This window comes from Chelonoidis abingdonii, chromosome 2, assembly GCF_003597395.2.
Source record: "Chelonoidis abingdonii isolate Lonesome George chromosome 2, CheloAbing_2.0, whole genome shotgun sequence".
Taxonomy (NCBI): domain Eukaryota; kingdom Metazoa; phylum Chordata; order Testudines; family Testudinidae; genus Chelonoidis; species Chelonoidis abingdonii.
In genome coordinates this window covers 117,477,135-117,502,009 of record NC_133770.1, presented here as the reverse complement: position 1 = coordinate 117,502,009, position 24,875 = coordinate 117,477,135, and the positions used below count along the sequence as shown (strand labels likewise).

Genomic DNA, 24,875 nt, shown 5'->3' with positions numbered 1-24,875 from the left:
ATCCCAATCTTTCCGTGTAAACTTGCTTTCTGAGCTAGAGCCTGGCTATTGTGATTTTGAAATCTCAATAATCTTCTTGCTCTTAAACTATACTAAATAATAGTTTTCTTCTTTGAGATACCCTTAGGGCTCCTCTTCCTTCTCCTGAAAATGCTTCCTCTCAGTAAAACTGTCTATACACTACCATTCGTAACCAACTATAGTAATGAATTAAAGAAACACCTGCGTTCGACTCACACGTTATCTGGCTTTTGCAGCATATAGCAAGCAGTATGGTGATTGCCTCTTTATGGAATACCTTATGGATTCTACTAACTAAAACATAGGCATAGACAAGCTTTTACTGTTGATATTCGCAGTAACATATAAATCTTTAGCACATGTGGTTCGTGTGAAGGATAGCAAAGTAACAGTGCTGGAGACTGAAGACCTCTGTTTATCCAGAGTGGTGGTACAATATGGGAAGTAACAATGCTGGTTTCCCAACGTTGCTTCACTAAAGTAGCTCTGTAGCAATCCCTTGCTTCTCTACTCAGACTGCCAGGAAAGGTACCAATTAACACCAGATGTGGTTGTGCTTTTTGTGATGTCACAGAAGTTAGGTCACCTGTTCACTAAGCCCTGGACCGATAGTACAGACTCATCTACACATGAAACAGCCACTGGATCGTTAACAATGATGAATAGTTGTCATTTGTATTGTATTCAAAAGTGTGATCACCTTCATATCTCATTACAAATACTCAAGCCCTCTACCCTCTCAAATGGTAAGCGTTGGACAATAATGAGTGGATTACAACTTGTGTTCTTAGTCATTATTATTATTTGTTGTTTGACACTTGTAAGTAATTCCAGAGGTGTGCAACTTTTAAGGTTCCAGCATCTCCTATGTGCAACAGGAAGAGGAGATGGAACACCTGTAAGAAAGCAAAATTGTTTGGAAATTTAAAAAACAAAGGCAATAAAGTGACAGAAAACAACAAAAACTAACAACTCTTCCACACCCTGATTCATATGAGATTAGATCAAATCTGTTTTACATTTTCTACTATAAGATCAGAAAAATATATAGGCTTTTTGTAAGATGTCTGTTGTGCTGTTGTTATTTGTACACTTTTGCTTTCCTTGCTGCTTTAATGTGGCTATGTATTCAGTTAAAGAAACATTCTTTTTGCTTTACATATTTTCATAAGGGGTACAGCTCCCATACGTGCCTCTCATCCATAACTTAGTCTTGTATTTGGTTACAGACGATGCTTAATTTGTGCCCGGGGTTGCCCTGGCTGAGCCCCAGCACCTCTAGGCTTGGCAGTTCATAGTCCTGTAAAAAAAATTGCTTGACCCCAGCACCTCTTATCATTACAAGTTAAACACTTGTTACAGCTAGATAGTATAGTGAGGAGTAGGTAACAGCTAGAGCAGGTCAGCCAGATTTTTGGCGTAGCTATTCCCCAGCTGTTCCTTGTAGGCAACTCCCATCTTTTCTTGTGCTATATATGTATGCCTGTCTACTGTAATTTTCACTCCATACATCTGAAGAAGTGGGTCATAGCCCACGAAAGTTTATGCTTTAATAAATTTGTTAGTCTTAAGGTGCCACAAGACTCCTCATTGTTTTTGCTGAAACAGACTAATATGGCTACCCTTTTGAAACTTCTCTTAGGAAATTTTACTTGCTTCCATTCTGTGGAGTCCTGAGAGAACTTTTTTCCTTTCTTTTTTCCTTTCTTTTTTCCACTCTAATTGTTTGTGCCTTAAGTGTTTTTTACCTCATAGCTACCTTTGGAAAGTGACCATCAGTTCAGCAGAGGATTAGCAGGTTCCTTTCAACTTCTGTACTCTACCTCCTTTGCCTGTAGCCTAAAGCAAAAGAGAAGGTAGTCCTCCTTGATCACCTCACCTGCAAAAGTTTCTTCAATGTCTCGCAGTCTTGCCATGCCTACTAGCGATCCTGTCAGGAAGACAGCAAACAAAAGTTTATTTGCAGCTCCAGATTTTCTACACATAGCTCTGCCTTATCACATTCAGAGCTGACAGATAAATTGCTAAAACAGGAGGTCTCTGCAAAAAATAGGAAATGCGAACATTTCAGTTCTCCTTACAAGGCACCTGACTATAGCTTTACAACTCAGTGAGTTTTGCCCTCCCCACCTCTCTTAAGATTACTGAGAACTGAGAACCCTACTCAGATTGTGGTCAGCTTTGGCAATCAGGCTACATCTACACTGCATGCTTCTTCTGGCAGCGTGTAGAGTGCGTACTCAAGTAGTTCCCCTAGCACAGGTATAAATAGCAGTGTAGACAGTGAGAAATGGCTTAGGCAAGTCTAGTACTTGCCCAAGCTGTGCCTTCCTGTCTACACTGTTATTTTTAGCCATATAGTGCTCCGCTGCTGGAGCCTTTCACTAGCACAGGAAAAGACTCCAGCATTTGGGAAAGGCTCTGGAGGGAGGGAGGGAGTGGGGGAAGGGTGATTTTTTTTCAGATTTTTAGATTACTTGGATATGACAGTAAATGTGGATAGAATGGTGAGGGGTTTGTAAATCTTACTTAGACTTTAGTTCATCCTGTGCTTTGCTGCACATTGGGCTGCCCACATTTGCCATCCTTGCCTGTCAACTGCCCTTCTCTCCAGATCTCCCCATTTCATGTTGAGGTGCTTGCTGTTATTCAGAACTGTTTGTATCCATGTTATTCGTGGTCGTCTTCTTTTTCTTCTTGCGTTTTCTGGCTTCTATTCAAGGGTGGTATTTGGTAAGCATTCTTCTTCCATTCTCAGCACATGTCCCAGCCACTGATGTCTTCTTTAGTAGATAATTTGTGAGAGGTGCCTTGTCCAGTAATTTTTCTGACTTCTTCATTCGTCTTTCTATCTCTATATGTTACTCCCAATATTCTTCTCAGACATTCGTGATGAAATGCATCCAGCTTTTGCGTGTCTTTCTTGGTAAGTTGCCATGTCTCACTGCTATATGTTGTGATGGTGATAACAATTGATTTGTACACATTCAGTTTTGTCTTGAGGGAGATATTTTTGAGTTGCCAGAGGTTTTTGAGTCTTCCAAATGCAGCATTTGCTTTCCCAATTCTTCTTATTTCCTTGGAACTAGTACCATCTTGGCTGATGGTACTTCCAAGATGTGTAAAATTGTCCACCTTCTCCAGTTACTCTTCTTCAATTTTGATTTCTGTCCCTATATTCCCCATTAACATGACATTACATTTCTTTGTATTGTATCTCAAACCTATCTTCTCCATTAGTACTTTTACTTGGTTTGTGTATTTTTATAGTCCGTTGGCATCTTCATTGATAAGAGCAATGTCTTCAGCAAAGTCAAGGTCATATAGTCTTGAATTGTTCCATTTTAGGCCATATGTATCACTGTCACATTGTTTTAATCCATAGTCGATGACTAGCATAAACAAAAAAGGAGACAGGATGCACCCCTGCCTTATACCTGTCTTGGTGCTGAATGGCTTACTCAATCCATTTTCCATTTTAATGCAGCATTTTGAGTTGGCATAGAATGCCTTCATAATGTTAATTTGTTGGAATTCCATATTGTGCCACAATTTTACACATTTTTTCTCTGTTTACCCTATCTAATGCCTTTTGAAAGTCCACAAAATTGATGGCAAGACTGCTTTGGAATTCAATTGTGTTCTCAATAATCCGTCTCAGGATGAAAATAGCGTCTGTGCGTGATCTCTCTTGTCTAAACCCAGATTGTTGTTCATGTAGGATAATATCCATCTTTCTTTTCATTCTGTTCAGGAGGACTGCTGCTACTACTTTTCCTGTGACAGATAGACATGTTACTCCCCTCCAATTTGAACAAGTGTTTAGATCACCTTTCTTTGGTAACTTGATTATGATACCGAGGGTCCATTCTTCCAGCACATTCTCCTCCGTCCATATTTTGTTGCACACCGAACAGGTGACTGATTCCATGTCTTCACCTCCATATGTAAGCATCTCAGGATGAATGCCGTCCAAACCAGGTGCCTTGTTGTTTTTCAGCTTCTGCAATGCTTTGTTTACTACTTCAATTTTTACCTCAGATACATCAATATCTAGGTCTAATGGTTTATCATTTTTAAATTCCAGCCTTGTAATTGGTTCTAGTTGGTTTAGCACTTCTTTGAAGTGTTCCACCCATTTATTTTCTTGTTCCTCCTGTATTTTCAAAATTTCTCCTTGTTTCCCTTTCACTGGGACTCATAAATTTTGATCCATATCTTGTTAACTGTTTCAGGATCATGTAGATGGTTCTTGTATCGTTTATTTCCCCTGCTTCTTCAGCTTTACTAGCCTTACTTTCTATCCAATTTTGCTTATCTTTTTTTCATTATTTCTTTACTGCTTTGTCAAAGTTCCTGTAGGTTTGTTTTGGTTCTTCAGTTGCATGTTGTATTACTCGAGCCTTTTGTTTTCGTCTTTTGTCTATAATTTTCCATGTTTCTTCTGAGATCCACTGTTCTTTATTGCTTATTCTCTTTCTACCAATTATCTTTTCAGCTGCTTCTAGCATAGCTGTTTTGAAAAGATCCCAGTATCTTTCCACTTTGTTTTCTTCAAGATTTTTAAGGGCCTCAGACCTATTCTTGACCTCTATCTGGTACTTTTTTTGTATCCTGCAATCTTCTAGTTTCTGTGTATTGAATAATCTGAATCTATGTTCTTTCTTTTTGAGCACTTAAAATTTTAATTTGATGTTTTCTTTCAGCAAATAGTGATCGCTCCCTATATCTGTTCCTCTGAATACTCTTGTATCTAATACTGATGTTTTCCACCTGTGACTAAGACATCTGGTGAAATCCATGTCTTTTTGTGTACATTTTTATGTTGGAAGAAAGAATTGTAGATGCTAAGACTGGTTTTGGCACAAAATTCAAGAAGTCTTGTGCCATTGTCTGTCATTGTTCCAGTTGTATGTGGGCCGATGACTGTTTCCTGTCCTTTTCTTTCATTTCCAATCTCAGCATTAAAATCTCCCCTAACCAGGACAAGATCATGGTTTGGTATTTCTTTCATTACATCATTCAGTTCTGTATAGAATCTCTTTGTCCTCTTCATCTGCTTCATTTGTTGGAGCATATGCCTGGACTATGGTGCACTTAATGTGCCGAGAGTGGAATCTAGCTGCCAGTAGCTTATCTGCTATTGGCTGCCAATTCATAAGTGATTTCTTTGTGGTGCTATTCATGATGATTCCGACATCTCTCTCTCATGTTTGGTTCCCCATGAATATAACATTGTTTTTTCTCCAGATGTTATTAGACCTTGATCTTTCCATCTAACTTTCCACTCTAACAAAGTCCTAGGATGTCAATTTTATATCTATCCATTTATTTGGTTACCTGTGCTAATTTTCCTGCACTATTTACAGTTCGTACATTCCAGGTAGCTATGGATGTACTCTTTCTGACCGTAATAATTTGGACCATTGAGTGGATGACTTCCTGATGGATTTCAGCATCCACTGTCATGTGTGCATCTGAATGCTTTCCATCCTCCTCAGGCTGTGATTTTTTCTTTATGTATGTAGTTTCTGTAGCTAGAATTTTTTTTTATGGTTACAGGAAGCCACCCCATTAACCAACCCTCCTCCTTTTTGATCTGGGCTTGGGATCAGCACTGGCAGAGCTTTGTAAGTCTAGGTGGGAAAAATACCACATAGTTGGTATAATTAAACCAAATGCTCAGGGCCATCCTGGGAAACATTCCCTAATGCACAGTAGCCTTCCTTGTCACTGGCTCTATTATTTCCTGTCCTTTCTATTTTGTACATTTTGTTTTCCTTTAACACTACTTTAATAAGGCGTTTATAAGAAAATAAAAATAGTCCTGGGGTTAGGGCACTAGCCTGGGACTTGGAAAACTGGTTCAATTCCTTGGTGTATCACAAACATCCTGTATGACCTGGAGCAAATCATGTAGGGTATGCTCATAGTGCTGCACAGGTATGCAGGCTTGTGCTAGCAGAGCTTGAGCTAGCTAAAAATATCAGTGTGGCCATTGTAGCTTAGGTGGCAGCTCAGGCTCTCAAGGCCTTCCCCCCAACCCCAGGTCCACACTGCTGGTTTTAACGTGCTAGCTTGAGTCTGGCTAGTGTGAGTCTGGGAAAATTGCTCACAGCTGCAGCGTAGACGTAAACATGAGTGTCTCCGCACTTCTCTTCCCCATCTGTAAAATGGTGACAATTGTACTTCCCTACCTCACAGGAGTAGAGTGAGGGTAAGTGTGTTAAAGACTGGGAGGTGCACAGATATAGCTACCATGGAACAACTTAAGATAAGTAGATTTCTTTAGGAACAACTGAAGTTGCAGGACACCTAAAGTGACTTTTTTCAGAGAGTAACCTGTGTTTCAGTAGTGTGCTAGTCCTACTCCAGGCTAGTAGATGTCTGTGTTCTTAAAAGAGCAGCTTATACTATGAAAAAACTACTGCATTTCCCAGAAATGGAAAGGAGTTGCCAGATCCATTTGTCAAAATCACTGAAGGGATTTTGGTCAAACTACCAACATAACTGTACTTATAATAAAATTCATAATCAGTGTCCTTAGAGTTGCTAGTGGGTTGATATTAAGCAGCAGGAAAGTGTTCTTTTTACATTATCTTATCTGCACAGATGGATTTTTTTTTTTAGACAAAGCAACTTAATCAAGAGATCTTTTCAGTTTATAAATAAACATCTATCTATTTCTGATCCACCTGTGTTTTCAGATACCATGTAAAACTATCATTGTGTAGATGGATAAGTTGATAGTATGTACTGTATATTTTTCTTCTGAAATATTATTGGAGGATCAGGGAACAAACACTTCTTAATTCCAACAAAGAATATGTCTGTACAAGATGGTCAAAAGACTCTGAATTACTTACCCTAATGCTTTTTGGAACATATCCACTCATTACATTAAATGCGATGACTCAAGGAAAGAAAAATATTAATAACATGCCTAATGGGATTTTTGGCCATGTTCCCAACAGCTATCTGAAAATTACTGGGGTGATTGCTTGCTATTGATTTTCATTATTGATTTAGCTGTTAAGACTTCAAGAAACCAGGGGCAGCTGATAGACCAGTGGTGTAGAATGCAAACAGGATTACAAGGAGAAAAACATTGTTGCAATGACTCTTTTTAAAACTCCACTAATTTCTTTGGTTCTCATCAGTTTGTGTTGCAGACATCTTGTAAGAGGCACCCTTGCCACAGAGTGATTTGCATTATCTCCTGTACCATTGGGAGAGACCTGTTTGTGGTGCAGTAAGCCAGAGTGAGTTGTCATTATAATGGTGTGTTATCTCAGACTGACAAGATGAGCCATTACAATATGTGTGTCTGCTTACATTTAATGGAAGTTAGTTATGTGGTATTAGACATCAACAGTCATTTCTCCCAAGAGGGTACTCTGTGTTCCTTGACCTAGCATGCAGGCCGGAGATATGCTGTGCTTGCGTAGAGGGATTAGATTACATGTGGTAACAAGCATCCTTGGCAGGCGAATTCAGGTCTCTTACTCGCTGAGCAAGTTGGGTGGCAGGGATCAGGTACGATTGTTCTTTGTAATAGTCAGCTCTGTGAGGAGCAAAAAGCATCCTAGCAAGTGTTTGAAATCCCCTACTATTGAACTGCTAGTAAGAAAGAGTTGTGCTTACAAAGCTCCATCAATTCCTATGCTGAGGAGGCTGTCTGACATCACTTCTTTTGAGTGTCCTTTGTGTTGCTAGGGAAACTGTGATGGAGATAAAGGAAAGAAACTCATGCAGCTCTTAAAATGAAAGCATCTAAGGGAGAACATTAAAGCAAAAATATGTAGATATAGAACCAGAGTGAGGTTCTGAGACACTGACTCCACTAACAAGGGGGAGAGGGAATGTGAGAAGAAACCATGGGGCATCATCAGCAAGAATCCCGACTAGCAGCAGGCTCTGCAGGAATTCCTCCTGGGACTGTGGAGAAGCAGCTCTGCTATCCTTAGAAAGTGTGCAGTGTCCAATTTCAATCCTCCAGCCCACTTCCATTGGCCAACAAAGAGTAGAAGCATGGCTCCATCTTACTATCACCCTGCCTGTTCCTTCCTGTTCCCTGTGGGGAGTCTATCAAAGTATTCATATGGTCCTCATCACTGTCATATATGAGCACCTCACATGCATGAATGGAATTTTATCCTCACAACAGAATGATGAGCTTAGGAGGTATTGCTATCTCTCTTTTACAGATGGGGAACTGAGGCTTCACACAAGAAGTTTGAGGTTAGAGCAGGAGTGGGCAAACTTTAGATCCGGCCCGAGGGATTGCCCCCCATGGTACCGCGGGCCCCATACCGCTTTCAGCAGCAGCTGGCCCAAGGTCCCTGTGGCCCCTGGGCCCTGGCCTCCAGGCACTGCCCCCTACCCCCCTCCCACACCTCCAATTGGCTGGGAACAGGGAATGGGAAAGCTCCATTGGGAGCCTTGGGGGAGGTACCTGGAGGCGTGGCAAGGGTAGCGCACACGGAGCCTTCTGGCCCCGCTCCCTCAAGGGCCGCAGCGCTTCCTGGAGCTGTGCAGAGCCAGGACTGGGGCCAGGGCAGGCATGCAGGGAGCCTGCCCTGGCCCCGGTATGCGCCACTGCCACCCCGGAGCCCAAAGTCCTCCTGCCACCTGACTGCACCACACACCCCTCCTGCACCCTAACCCCCTACCCTGAGCCCCCTCCTGCACTCCGCACCCCTCCTGCACCCCAAACCCTTCCCTGAGCCCCCTCATACACCTCACACCCATCCTCTGCCCCAATCCCTTGCCCTGAGCCTCTTCCTGCACACTGCACCCCCTCCCACACCTTGCACTCCGTCCCGCACCCCAACCCCCTGCCCGGCCCTCCATACAATTTCCCCACCCAGATGTGGCCCTCAGCCCAAAAAGTTTGCCCACCCCTGGGTTAGAGCCAAAAATGGAACACAGGTTTCTTGAATCACTGAGTCTTACCTACTACACCATCCTTCCTACCCAAAGTTCAAGCTAGAGTTCCCACTACCACTAGTCTATCACAGTTCTAGTTTTCCCTGTCATTATGTTGGTTGGTCTGTCTGCATGAGTGCAGAATGGCAAGGGAGCTTTATATGCCCTGTATCTCACCCCCTACACCACGCACCTTTGCTTTGCCAGCTATAATCCGTTGCATAATTATTATTTTGAAGAATGGCTAGAGATGCATATTGGATTACATATGCCTGCTTCAGTTCCCATGAGAGGAAGCTCTGATTAAGTTATGTATGATGTCACAGATGATTTATTTCTTTGTTTTCCTTTTTGTACTTTTCATTCCTATGCTGGATGGCATTTTAAATATCCTATATATGAGCCCAAATTGTATTTGGATTTGAATGCAGGTAAATGAGTGGCCAGAGAGAGTGAATGCTTCTGCCTGAGGATATATGGGCCCATGGCAATATGCCCCTTACAGGGGAAGACTACAGGGCTTGGCTGAATCACAGAATCATGGACACCATCTTGTTTGATTACTCCATCAGGTATGCATATGTGGCCTATTGAAATTCAATTCTTGAATCTTCCAGTTCACAAGGTGCACCAAGTCGAAAAAAAAGCCAGTCCGGAAGATGCAAGATCATCCATTAAGAATCAAGATAGTGTTTCAAATCTTCTGTCGTACTGAAATTCCTCTGTTCCAAAACATCTAGCAGTTTCTGGATTTGACATGTAGAATCATAGGACTGGAAGGGACCTCGAGAGGTCATCCTTTGCAGTTCCCTGTACTCATGGCAGGACTAAAGTATTATCTAGACCATCCCTGACATGTGTTTGTCCATCCTGCTCTTAAAAATCTCTAGTGATGGAGATTTCACAACCTCCCTAGGCAATTTATTCCAGTGCTTAACCACTGTGACAGTTAGGAAGCTTTTCCTAATGCCCAACCTAAACCTCCCTTGTGGCAATTTAAGCCCATTGCTTCTTGTCCTAGCCTCAGAGGTTAAGAAGAACGACCTTTTGTGTAATTGAAAACTGTTATGTCCCCTCTCAGACTTCTCTTTTCCAGACTAAATAAACTCATTTTTTTCAATCTTCCTTCATAAGCAATGTTTTCTACATCTTTAATCACTTTTGTTGCCCTTCTCTGGACTTTCTCCAGTTTGTCCACATCTTTCCTGAAATGTGGCACCCAGAACTGCACACAGTACTCCAGCTGAGGCCTAATCAGCGCGAAGTAGAGTGGAAGAATTACTTCTCATATCTTGCTTACAACACTCCTGCTATTACATCTCTCAATGATGTTTGCTTTTTTTTTTTTTTTGCGCAACAGTGTTACACTGTTGACTCATATTTAGCTTGTGGTCCACTATGACCCCCAGATCCCTTTCTGCAGTACTTCTTCCCAGGCAGTCATTTTCCATTTTGTATGTGTGCAACTGATTGTTCTTTCCTAAATGGAGTACTTTGCATTTGTCCTTATTGAATTTCATCCTGTTTACTTCAGACCATTTCTCCAGTTTGTTCAGATCATTATACTCCTATCCTCCAAAGCACTTGCAACCCTCCCAGACTGGTATCATCCACAAACTATATAAGTGTACTTTATATGCCATTATCTAAGTCATTGATGAAGCTATTGAACAGAACTGGTCCCAGAACTGATCCCAGAAGGACCCCACACATTATGCCCTTCCAGCATGACTCTCTAGGAATGGTTTTCCAACAAGTTATGCACCCACCTTAAAGTAGCTCCATCTAGGTTGCATTTCCTTAGTTTGTTTATGAGAAGGTCATGAAAAACCAGTATCAAAAGCTTTATTAAAGTCAATATATAGCACATCTCCGCTTCCTCCCTCTTCCCCTCTCCCTCCCCACCCCTCATCAACGACTTGTTACCCTGTCAAAGAAAGCTATTGGGTTGGTCTGACACAATTTGTTCTTGACAAATCCATGCTGACTGTTATCACCTTATTATCTTTTAGATGTTTGCAAATTGATTGTTTAATTATTTGCTCCATTATCTTTCTGTGTACAGAAGTTAAGCTGACTGGCCTGTAATTCCCCAGGTTGTCCTTATTTCCCTTTTTTATAGATTAGCACTATACTTGTCCTTTTCCAGTCTTCTGCAATCTCTCCCATCTTCCATGATTTTTCGAAGATAATTGCTAATGGCTCACATATCTCCTCAGTCAGCTCCTTCAGTATTCCAGAATATATTTCATCAGGCCCTGATGACTTGTCTAATTTGTCTAAGTAATTTTTAACTTGTTCTTTCCCTATTCTAGCCACTGATCCTGCCTTATTTTCACTGACATTCATTATGTTAGACGTCCATCACCACCAACCTTCTTGGTGAAAACCAAAACAAAGAAGTCATTAAGCATTTCTGCCATTTCCACTTTTTCTGTTATGGTTCCCCCCCGCCCACCCATTAAGTTAACGGGCCTACGTTGTCCTGGGTCTTCCTCTTGCTTCTAATGTATCTGTAGAATGTTTTCTTGTTACCCTTCATGTCTCTAGCTAGTTCGACCTCATTTTGTGCCTTGGCCTTTCTAATTTTGTCCCTACATACTTGTGTTATTTGTTTATGTTCATCTTTTGTAATTTGACTGAGTTTCCACTTTTTGTAGGACTGTTTTTTGATTTTTAGATCATTGAAGATCTCCTGGTTAAGCCAGGGTGCTCTTTTGCCATACTTCCTATCTTTCCTATGGTTCTTCCTCTGGATACTACTTTTCACAGAACTCAGGGACTCTATAGGATGCATGTGATCAAGCAGGAGAAATCTTCTGGGCCAGGTCCTACAGGATGACCACCTACATATTCTGATTTACTCACCCTTCCAGAGGTTCCTCTGGTTCTTTTTCCAGGATGTTACCTGCTTTCAGCACAGTTCCACCAAGTGAGCTGCCTTTTTGCAGAAGTTCCGCAAAGGGTCTTTTCATCTGCTAGACACCTGGCACTTCATCCATTTCTCTGGCTGACATTTTTCCTAACAGTAAAAACTTCAACATTATTGATCTTCACTTAGATCTTCAGTCCAACAATAATGAATACATTTATGAGCAACCAGTAAACACATCCTTGTGCTGCATGTGCCTGATTCCCCCATATTCATCGCACTTCCTAATGAAAACAGCTCAGATACAGATTTAACATAAAAACGAGGAGTCCTTGTGTCACCTTAGAGGCTAATAAATGTATTTGGGCATAAGCTATAACCCACTTCATCAGATGCATGGAGTGAAAAATACAGTAGGCAGGTATAAATATACAGCACAGGAAAAGATGGGAGTTGCCTTACCAAGTGGGAGGTCAGTGCCAGTTTAGTCAGGGTGGAAGTGGCCCATTCCCAACTGTTGACAAGAAGGTGTGAGTATCAACAGAGGGAAAATTACTTTATGTAGTGACCCAGCCACTCCCAGTCTTTAGTCAGGTCTAATTTGATGGTGTCAAGTTTACAAATTAATTCCAGCTCTTCAATTTCTCATTGAAGTCTGTTTTTGAAGTTTTTTTATTGAGGAATGGCCATTTTAAGTCTTTTTATTGAGTGTCCAGGGAGAGTGAAGTGTTCTCCTACTGGTTTTTGAATGTTACAATTTCTGATGTCCAATTTGTGTCCATTTATTCTTTTGTGTAGAAATTGTCCTGTTTGGCCAATGTACATGGCAGAAGGGCATTGCTGGCATATATCACATTGGTAGATGTGCAGGTGAATGAGCCCCTGATGGTGTGGCTGATGTGGTTAGGTCCTATGATGGTGTCATAGATATGCAGAAAGAGTTGGCAATGGGGTTTGTTGCAGGGATTGATTCCTGGGATAGTGTTTCCGTTGTGTTTAGTTACTGGTGAGTATTTGCTTCATTTTTAGGGGCTGTCTGTAAGTGAAGACTGGCCTGTCTCCCGAGGTCTGTGGGAGTGGCAGGGTTACTACAAAAAAGGAATTTTCCCTCTGTTGATACTCACCTTCTTGTCAACTGTAGGGAATGGGCCACATCCACCCTAATTGAATTGGCCTCGTTAGCACTGACCCCACACACACACTTAGTAAGGCATCGCCTATCTTTTCACGTGCTGTATATTTATACCTTCCTACTGCATTTTTCACTCCATGCATCTGATGAAGTGGGTTATAGCCCATGAAAGCTTATGCCCAAATAAATTTGTTAATCTCTAAGGTGCCACAAGGACTCCTCATTGTTTTTGCTGATACAGACTAACATAGCTACCCCTCTAAAACCTGTCACCAGATTTAACATAGAATTTCAATCCAATTAGCAACTAACCCCAAACAAAATCCTGCTTAAACCATGAGGTTTAGAAGAGTTCAGTACCAGATGATGCCCATCTCTAAGGACATGTCTACCCTACATCAGTGCAGGTACTGCTACAGTGTAGATGCTTCCTATTTCGACAGAAGATGTTGAGCTACCATTTCTCAGAGAGATGGATTAACTAAACAGCCCATCCACCAAGCCATCAACCTAGCCATGTCTACATGGGGGTTAGGTTAACCTAATTACCAGCACTACCAGCATGATTTTTTTCACAGCCCTGAGCCACCTAGCTAGGTGCATCTAATTTTTAGTAGTAGACCAGGCCTAAAGCAAGTAGACAAATTGGTACATACATCAATTCAAAAATGTCTAATGCTAATACATTACCATTCCCACTGTCAATGCATCCAGTGTGCAGTTCCAATATACATTTAAGGTCTGACACTCCACTGCCTTGTACCCTGTGTATTCATTTTACTGGAGCAAAGTAAGTGTTGAGTGGGTGTAAACTGCTAGCATTCTGATCTGGGAGTGTTTTACACCCACTTTGCAATTAGTTTATACACATGTAAATGACTACAGAAGATGCAAGGCAGAAGACAGTCAGACCTTTAGACAATATGAGCTCTGTCCTGACTAGAAATTAGCGCCTCCGGAGGGAATGTATATGTTTTGTACAAAAATCATCATTTTGCAGGAAACGATCTGGTTAAACTGATTTTATGACTTAGTAACTGAAAAAGATGTCATTTTTTTTCTTTCTTCTAAATAATGATTTGGAAACAAGTGCTGATTTTCTCTTCAGACCTATTTCTGGATTAAATTACATTAAACAAGATTAAGCATGCATCATTGGCAGCCGCAACATTTCACAATCAAAAGCTGGGTGACAAAAAAGCTAGCTTACTTTCTCTCCAATTTCATGCAATAAATCAGTGAATTAATTTACCAGCTGATTTGGAGAAAAGTGTCTCAAAGTCAGCTTTATAACCAGCCATCAGTAGTGTGCGGTGAAATTCTTGTGATACGCAAATCCATCTGACAAACCTTCTCCAGAAACACTGTGCTCTGAAGTTTGGTCACAGTCTAAGCACTGAGTAGAAATCCAGACTGTCATTCTTCCAAGAGAATAAATACTGTTGTGACGAAGCTTCTTGAACTGGATGTTTTTTTTCCATCCTGTTCATACGAACTTATAAAATTGCCAAGATTAAGGGCCCAATCTGACAACTTCTGCTCATGTGAGTAATTCTGTTGACTGTAATAGAACAACTCCTATGAGTAAGGAGTGCTTGTTTAGTTGATGTGCATGATTTAAAATGAGATTTTTAAAGGAGCCTATAGAAGTGGGTGCCTTCTATTTTTAGTTATTTAAAATCATGCAAAACCATATGGTATCTATAAATCTTAACTACCACATATTTCAAATCTGCTTACAGTAGTGGTATTGCTCTCAAGCATATCAATAGCACTCTAGAATATGGAGGAGGATTTATATTTGGATTAAAGATTATTATTGTTGTAGTTATTATTCACGAATCCCTCTCAGCTTAGATGCTCCAGACACTAAATAGTTAAAGTACAGTAGTAATATAGGGTTGCCAACCCTCCAGGATTGTCCTGGAGTCTCAAGAAATTGAAGATTATCTTTAATTAAAAATTATGTCATGTGATGAAAACTCCAGGAATATGTCCAACCAAAATTTGCAACCCTAGCAGTAAGCAACAAATAAAGTGGTATTAAAAAAATAAAAATAAACGCTCAGACATCTAAGCAAACTGGCATCATTCAAAGGAAAGAGGAGCAGGAGCGCTGACTGTGGTTAAAACAGAAATTACCTCTGGAAAAAAAAAGAATGAAGTTTTAACTGTGTGATCTTAGTAAAAAATGGATGTCTGTTTTCTAGCGTTCATCTATCTCTGTTAAAGCACAAAGGCCCCAGCCTTGCAAAGCAATGAGCGTCCTCTGCTCTCACTAAATTCAAGAGGGCTATGAGGGTGCTCAGTCTCATCCAGGAAATGCCTGGCATCCTGAAGGTTTAGACTCACAGTAAACTGCTTCAGAAATAGCACTGGCTACTAAGAGTTAGCTGATAGAAAGGTCTCCAGGTCTTCACAGTATCTTAAGTACCATGTACATTCAGTGTAGAATCAATAAAAATGCTGTAAGGTTTATTAGTTTGCAATTAAATTGTAAAAAATCAAGTTTACAAAAGACCAGGTCACCCTAGTTCTAAACCTGGGGAAATACCAAAACTGATGGTCTGAGTACCTAAAGTTGTGTACCTGCCATTAGCACTTTTTCACGCTTCCGGGCCCTTATTGATGAACATATCCCTGGCTCCTAAACAACAGCCTGTGTTGTTACGTGCGGAGCTGCAAACACTCTGCTGCACTTTGCAACCCATAGGTCTATACTTCGTATTGCTCCTTATGGCAGTTTTCAGAATGTGTATTATTGAAGGCTTTTTTCATCGAAACAGACTTTAACAGATGGTTTATATCCTACTTATTTTTCTGTATGCGAACACCACTGAAAGAGTTTAAATTAACTCCCTAAGTAGCATATTTCCAGGGTGAAGCTGAGCAACAGGACCTAACAGTATATGTCCAAGTGAAAATCAAGCATTTGTCCAAAGAACATAGGTCGGGTCCTGCAATCTTTAGAGCCACAGGGTAGGTGAGGTAATATTACGGTTACCAACTGTCTAATTGCACAAACACCCCTGCCCCTCCCTGGAGCCCTGCCCCTTCTCTGTGGCTTCACCCCCACTCACTCCATCCACACTCCTTCCATCGCTTGCTGTCCCCCACCCTCATTCACTTTCACTGGGCTGAGCCAGGGGATTGGGGTGCAGGAGAGGTGCAGGCTCTGGGCTTGGAGGTGGGGCCAAGGAGTTCAGAGTGTGGGAGGGACTCCAGGCTGAGTCTGGAGCAGGGGGTTGGAGTGCAGGAGGGGGTTCGAGGTGTGGACTCTGGGAGGCAGTTTGGGTACGGGAAGGAGCTCAGGGCTGGGGCAGAGGGTTGGGGTTTGGGAGAGGATGAGGGGTGTGGGCTCCAGCCAAATGGCGCTTACCTCGGGCGGCTCCCAGGAAACGGACGGCGTATCCAGCTCCTAGGCTCAGGAGCAGCCAGGCGGCTCTGCATGCTGCCTCTGCCCACAGGCACTGCACCCGCAGCTCCCATTGGCTGCAGTTCCCAGCCAATGGGAGCTGCAGAGTCAGTGCTTGGAGTGGGGGAAGCATGCAGAGACCCTCTGGCTTCCCCTGCACCTAGGAGCCAGACATGCCGGTCACTTCCAGGAGCTGCATGGAGCCAGGGCAAGTAGGGGGAGCATTGCCAGATTTTAGCAGCCTAAAATCTCCCAGATCAGCTTCAGTAGCCTGCAGGAGACTGAGTCTGATTCCAGGAGACTCCCGGGCAATCCAGGAGGGTTGGCAACTTTAGGTAATATCTTTTATTGGACCAACTTCTGTCGGTGAGAGAGATAAGCTTTCGAGCTTACATCGAGCTCTTCTTCACTTCTGTGTAAGCTCAAAAGCTTGTCTCTCTTACCAACAGAAGTTGGTCCAGAATAAGATATTACCTCCCACACTTGGTCTCTAATATCCCGGGACTGACACTGCTACAAGAACATTGCATCCTGCAATCTTTACTCATTCAAGTAGTCCAATCGATGGCAATAGGAGGAACACTTCATATCTGTCAGAGTTACTTGTAGGATTCCCATGTGAGTTTATGCTTTACATAGATTGGTAATGAAGCTCTCTAGAGTCCATACAAAAGGTTATGCTTAACTGATCTTTCTCGGCTTAAAAATAATTCTCTCTTCCTTTAATTTGGTCCCTGTTTTTCTCTGCCAATAATCCTTGGGCTGGTCTAATCTAAAAACGAACATAAACCGATCATATAAAAGTGTTATCTGAGGAGAATTTTACCTTACGTCACAGTGTTTTTCTCCAGAATTCTGACATATGCTTATATGGAACAAAAGTCCAGGTTTTGCATTAATGAATAATGATGATTTATCTGACAAGAACAAAACAAACAAAAAAAGGAGAAGAAGAAGAGAGAATCTAGTTGCTAAACATTTCCTGAACTCAGGGCATGGCAACTCAGTCTTTAAACATCCTGTAATTTTAAAAGCAAACAAAGTGAAAAGGGTTATTATTTGGGAAAGATTATAAATTTTGGATTAAGGCTTTTGATATACTGAACAAACCAAACCGAATGCTGAACAACTTCAGCAGTGAAATAACTGTCATGATTTTTGCCCTGCTTGTCATCATTAACCGAATGATGTATCCACCCACGAGTCGCTAGAACCATGACAAACCTTGTTATGTCAGGATGACAACTTTTCTCATCCAAATGAGAAAATAACGCAAGAAAATGTCACTGTCCCAGATAGAAGCCTTCTGACAAAACAAAGTTAAATGGCACCACAACAGTCTTTCTCAGCAGATGCCTTTTACTATAACTTTGATTCTTAGAAACATGCTTGGAATACTGCACAGATGCACTAATTATAAATAGAAATGTTGGGTCTGATTCTCCATTGCGCTTGTTAATCAGGATCTGTTGTGCTTTTGATTGTATTTACATTAGAGAACTGAACAATTCATAATTGGAGCAAGAGGACAGAACCAGTTTAAGCACAAACATGCTGATTGTTTTCTGCAATGCTGCAGTTTCGGCCTGTGCCGTAATATTGTTTTTCTAATGTGTTTCAATTGCAATGGTCTCTGATAACTTATTGCACAGAAGCAGTGGGTTCTGGAAAACTTCAGAAGAACACTAATGCACGGTCAGGAAGCAGTGGGAGCACCACCTCCCTGTTTTCACTGTGACCTGTTTTAGCGCAGTCTACACTGACACTAAAGACCTGATCCTGCAAGTACTCACACTGCTGGGAGTAACTTCATTCCTGTGAGGAGTCCCTTTGAAGTCAATAGGAATACAGACATGAGTAAGCATGTGCACCAGAGTTTGCAGGATTGGGAGCTAAGACCATAAGCCTGCAATGAGCTTCTTGAGAACAGATCCCTGCACGAGGTGCAGGGATTCACCCATTCAGAGCTCGTTGCAGAAGTTGACAACCATGATTACAACTCTCCATCCTGTTTTGTTTTTTTTTTAAGTAAAAATATAATGCTTTTCATTAGTGCTTCTATCAAGGACAAATGCTTAACCAGGACAGACAAGAGGATACAGCACCTGCAGTCTTTTCCAATCACTAACAGAGTACAGTAAATTGAAGGATATATATTTTATTTCTAATAATGCAACTCCTCTGGTAATTAATGAGATAATATACTTAGGTATAATTATTCAATAGTTACATCATGATAGCACCCAGAGGCCTCAATCAGCAGTGGGGTCCCATTGCTGTACCAACATAAAGATAGACTGCATAACAATATCCTGGCTGTGTACATACATCACTTTTGCCTACATTTTCTTTGACTGTTTTTATCTATGATATTTTTGGTGTTTTAGGGCCTGGATAACAGGCTCAACTAGCTCCCATGTGGAATCTCACTGAGGTCAACCTCTGCCATATCTAGCGTTGATCTACAATCAATGGGTCTTAGGTGCTTTTGAAAAGTGTACTCCTTGCCTTAATGTTAGTGATACAGAGACAGTCATACTTGTGTACATTGGTAGAAATTGAAGAATCTGCCCTGGATCAAATATGTCACCCCCAAATAATAAATATAATGTAAACAGAAACAAATAGGATGCATTTTTTGCCCTTGTAAATGCAACAAAGCATGTGAGTTCACCTTCTATGCACTGAAATTGAATGCATGATTAGTTTCATGGTTATTCTTTGTGTCCTGGGTAATTAACTGTGATTTTGAGACCAAGACCATTAATTTAAAACAACTCTGTTATTTTAACAGACAATTTAAGGAGCCAGATTTTTCACTGTCTTGAGTTTTGGGTAAATACAGCTGTGCCACGTGGGTGTAGAACCATTCCCAGTGGCTTGATTGTGTTTTACGCTTGCTGCACACTCACTTTACACAGATGTCTTACATTTATATTTCCCAAGCATTCTTGTGTAAAACTCCTTGTGCCCACACTTAAAAGTGCTCCAGATGCTTTGTGTGCACCAAATACTATTAGGATTGCTTTCCGCAGGTCTAAAGATCAACACAGGGAATTAATTCCTGCACTAGGTTCAGATGTAGGGCTTGATCCTGCAACGTGCTGATCACAGAAGTATTGGAGACAGTGGAAGTTGAGATTGCTCAGCAACTCACATGATCAAGCTCCACAAGAACTTACTTTTATTGTGTATTAAATGGATAAACTGAAGAGAGGTTGAGTTACGTGGCCAAGATCATGCAGGCAAGAATCTGCAAAGTCAGGAATAAAACTTAAACCAGTCCCTTAATTTAACTGCTCCACCCTTACTTCCTCTACTACAGAGCCTATATAAATAAGGCGATTATACTATATTGCACTGCACATGGGAGGTGTGATTATAGCAAGTAAAGACTTTCATATAAGGCAACAGCACAGGCGGCAGTGTTGAGCTAGACCTTCCCACCCAGGACCCTGTTTCTCAGACTCCTGCAATAATCACGTATACCATATTGTCATTACGGCCCTTGTTATCTCTTGCTAAAATCCATTTACTTGGAGAGTTTTGGGAACCATAATGTTTCTCAAATGGTCTTTCTTCTTTATGCTTTGATAGGAGTACTGGGAGTCCCTAAAAATATATCCCTCTGTCTTTTGCCACAGATCTCTTCATTGTGTGAGATTCTTTCTGTTGTACAGACAGACATGATCTCTCATTCCCCCTGCACACTCACATGTTCATTCTCTCTCTCTCTCTCTCTCTCATATTCACATAATTTATACATCCCAATGATTCATCCATTAATTATTGTATTTGTGTCCATTAATTATTCAGTGTCTTTTTTCTTTAATTGGCAGTTTTAGAAATATTCAGAGACATAAAAGCATAACATCAGGGAAGGTAAGTGGGTCAGTCTAGTTGGTGAACAAAGTGGTCATGTGTGGAACATTCGAAGAGGTCTCTCTATTCCTATCCTTCCAGACCAGTGCCTGCCCGGTCACATGCCATTGCTTACTTATGGCCTCATCCATCAAGCCTGCAGAAATCTGATTGGTTTCAATAATTTCCTGCACTGACAGTTTCCCTTATACCATGGAGTATATAGATATGCAAAGGAAAGATGTTATCGTCATTATTTGGATTGTGGTCATATATCAAAACCCCAGGCAAGGACCAGTTTGTGCTAGATCAGGGGGTTCTCAAACTGCGGGTCACAAGGTTATTGCCTGGGGGTCACAAGTTAGCATGGGACTGACAGCCTGAGCCCCTGTTAAATTTAAATTTAAATTCCACCCCCTTTTTTTAATTTATAGTGGGGGAGAGGGTCGCACTCAGAGACTCAGAGTCACCCTTTCAATACAAAAAGTTTGAGAATCACTGTGCTAGATACTGCACATTGAATTGAAGAGGAGATCCCACCCCCCTCCAAGCAGAGCAGTTGCTGCTTTGTTTCTATTCCGATGAAGAATGTTACAGATTAAAGCACTGACCCTGTAAACACTTACACATATACTTAACACTAAGCATGTGATTAGCCTAACTGATTTCAATGGGCTTCTCCTTGTGTTGTTTAAAGTTAAGCACATGTGCAAGCATTTGCAGGATCACTGCTTATTTCTCTCTATTCTTCCTTCTTTGTTGTTTTACTTCATCTGAAAATAATAGTACTGAAGAATACCTGTTTTCCTCATAGTGTATGTGAAAATACAACTGCTCCAACAACCAAACCGCTAATAATTTAGTGAAATAACTTACTTCAAGCAGCCTTTATTTATAACATAGTCTATTTAATATTCTCTCTTTCATTCTTTTGTTGATTGTCCTGCTGAATCTGTAAGGTGGACAAGATTGCCAGTCTCTACAACATACATGTTCGTACAGGATGTTTCTGTAACACTGGCGCCTGCCAGCAGCATTTGAGCCTCAGCAATGAGGATGTCAAAAGGAACCTTCAGGTCAGTACCAAATCCCATTGAGGCCAAATAAAATCACTTGAATGATTGAATAATGAGAGGGTTAAAGGGAAGAATAAAAACTGAGTATAGTTAAACATGGGTTTAAAGCAGGGATTCTCAAACTGGGGGTCGAGAGCCCTCAGGGCATCATGAGGTTATTACATGGGGGGTCACGAGCTGTCAGCCTCCACCCCAAACCCCACTTTGCCTCCAGCATCTATAATGGTGTTAAATATACAAAAATGTTTTTAATTTATAAGGGGGGTCACACTCAGAGGCTTCCTATGTGAAAAGGGTCACCAGTACAAAAGTTTGAGAATTACTGGTTTAAAGCATGTTTTTATACCTCATAGATCACGGGGCATGGGTTTTAGATTTGGGAGTGAGGCAATTTATATAATGGTGGCAAGTTTATATTGTTCTCCATCAGCCTTCAGTTTAACACTCTACTACTGAAGGTACCTTCATTTAATAGCAGCCGCTCCATTCAAGCTGGTTGAAAATTTTTTGATTGTCAAAAAATGTGGTTTAGTTGAAATCAAAATGTTTCATAGGATTTTGATGGGGAAAAAGTCAAAACATTTGAAAATGTTTCATTCTAATGGTTTCATTTCGATCCATTTCATTTAGACTTTAATATTGTATTAAAACATTAAAATATTAATTGTAATATTATGTCATATTTATATACAATATATACCATGTACTGTTAAAGCTGAAAATAAATTAATCCTAATGACACTATCAGAACAAGATGTTTCAACATTATTGAAACAAAAGACTTCTGAATTTTTGTTTCACTGGAAATTTTGAAATTTTGACTTTTTTTCCCCCTGATTCCGAATGGAGAAAAAATGAAATCTCAGAATTTTCCACACAATGGAAATTGTAGTTCCTGACCAGTTCTAGTGAACATTTTGTGTTTATTATATTATTATTAAAGGGTCCTAATTGTGCCTGTCAGTGTTCAAGAAATAAAGACTTAGGGTATGTCTACACTGCCCATGTTACAGCGCGGCCACCGCAGCACTGTGATATGGGCAGCATAGACTCGCTTTATCACCGCAGGAGTGCTCTTCCGGCAATAATAATCATCATCATCATAATAAAAACCCACCCCGAACGAGCAGTGATCTATACTGGCTCTTTTCAGTGCTAAAACTTTTGTCGCTCAGGGGGTTGTTTTTTCTCACCCCTGAACAACTAAAGTTTTAGCACTGAAAGTAGCAACATAGAGACAGCCTTAGTCCAAGTCTATACAATTGACCTATATTGGTATAACTGTGTTGCTTAGGGGTGTGAAAAATCCACATCCCTGAGTGATGCAGTTTTACTGACCTAATCCCCCATGTGGACAGCCCTATGTTGCCAGGAGAACATCTCCTGTCGACCTATCTATCGCCTTTTCAGGGAGGTGGATTAACTAAACTGATGGGAGAAGCTCTTAATTTAAGAGCAGCTTAATTTAAGCACTACAGTGGTGCAGCATTTTAAGTGTATACCTGCCCTTAGTCTTTCCCCATTGGATGCATAGTCTAAAAGAGACAAAAATTAGATGGGGAAAAACAATATGAAAGTAGTCTAACATTGAGAGGATGATGTCAGTTTAAAAAGATATGTGCATATGACATGTCTACGGAGACTAGAGGTATGTTAGGTAGAGAGCAACTTAAACTTTAAGTTGCCAAAGTATGAACAAACTTCAACTTGCTAGCTGCATTCTTGTGACCTATTTTCTGCTGATGGTCATTCAAAAGATTTGGGTAGTATGCAGCATATGTTACAAAAAACACACGAGGGACTTCACAGTTGTAAACATGTCATAGTCTGATATTACAATGAATTAGCAGGGAACAAGCCCAAAAGCTTACTAAGGAGATTTTTCAAAAGATAAAAAAATGTATGACCATATTGATATGGTAGCTTCTTCTTCATTACATTCAGACATCTAGATAGATGCTGCAATTAGATGTAGGGCCCTATGTAAATCATGATTTCATGGCAGGCATGGAAATGGTGAAAGTGCCACCAAAGCTCCTATTATGTGATATGAAAACACAACTTAAAGATCGTTCAAATGTGTTCTACCATTAAACTTCATGAAAACTGGTCATCTTCTAATATTGTTAATATTTGACAGATTGCCATATATACTACACATGAAACATTTATGGAAGAAATAAAAAAATATAACCAAAAGGCAAGATTCAGACTTCAGTCACACCAATGTAAATCCAGAGTAACTTTGTCCATTTAAATTGTGATTCTCAAGATTTGTAACTGACAGCCCAAATGAACTATTTTCCCCCTATAGGAGTTCACATTGTTTAATTTTGACTGAATATTAAGCAATAAATCAGTAAAATTAAATTGGATTGTTCATTCAGCCAATCTAAAAGCTCTTCACCATCTTGTTCTTTCTCACACACCCCTGGGGTTCTCTAGAGTGTTTTGCGTGTTGGTCATATGATGTTAGATACAGCCTAGCAATTTCATAGCAGTGCTGATGTCTGAGCTCTGGGAAAACATGGTATGGGTTGATCATGCTTGTGTCTGTCTGCACACAAGGTTCTTACCTATATGGTATTTGGGGATATATAAGTACCTTAGTTAGATGAACAGATAGATATTATGTGTAGCAAATGAGACAGATGAAAAGATTTTCTCCATTTTCCTAATCTATTCATGTATTCATTATGGTGTTTTTGGAATGGATTTTTCTGTTTTGAATTAGCAAAATGAAGTATAAAGTTGTAAAACAACAATAGGAAAAAATGAAAAGTTGGTTCAAATAGCTCATTGCTTTTCTTTTTATTTCGATGTAGGCTGGCCATGTCTGTGGAGATGACATGGATATAATTGATGGACGTCCCACTGGGTCCGTGAGAATATCATTTGGCTATATGTCTACTTTTGAAGATGCACAAACCTTTCTAAAGTTCATCATAGCAACCAGACTATCTAAATCAGACTGCAAGTTTCCCTCCCAAACCACCACAAGAGAAACTATTTCACAGTCTGTCAAATCTCCAATACAGAATGATCATACTGCCAATAACAATGCAAAAAAATACTCTCTGAAAACTATCATCTCAGACATGGGGCATTGGAATAATTCATCTGCAGCATTGAAGACACCTGAGACTAGCAGGGCTGTTTCTGAGAGTGCTATACCAGTATACAGAAGTGGGAGCAAGCCAATCACTGTCACCAACATTTACCTCTACCCGATCAAATCTTGTTCTGCATGTGAGGTATATATTTAAAATGAATTTTAGAGATTCATTTGAGCCGTCCGCCATTTTTTCCCCTTAGCTTCTCAGGAATATTCTGTGTTAAGTATAAGGCAACAGCAGGTGAGTATTAATCTTATTTTAAGGAGCGGTGCTCACTTTCTCAAAATTGTACTGTAAATTTCCTGAATATTTGGATATTTAGTTTTTGAGGGAAATTCAATTAGACTAAAGTCATGGAATGCAAATTTATTACATTTTTCTACCTCCCCCTCCAGAAAATCTGCATGTAATATGTATCAGAATTAATAGTTTGGATTCCCAAAAACTTGAATAA

At 40.5% G+C, this 24,875-nt stretch overlaps 1 protein-coding gene across 2 annotated transcripts in view; it reads left to right on the top strand.

Moving 5' to 3' along the window:
* MOCOS (molybdenum cofactor sulfurase) overlaps positions 1 to 24,875 on the top strand; it is a 381,792-nt gene that overhangs the window by 300,603 nt on the left and 56,314 nt on the right. For both annotated transcript variants that reach the window (XM_075062631.1, XM_075062632.1), the window contains exons 7-8: positions 21,189 to 21,305; positions 24,131 to 24,559. In XM_075062631.1, coding sequence (XP_074918732.1) covers positions 21,189 to 21,305; positions 24,131 to 24,559 — 546 coding nt within the window. The remainder of the gene's footprint in view (positions 1 to 21,188; positions 21,306 to 24,130; positions 24,560 to 24,875) is intronic.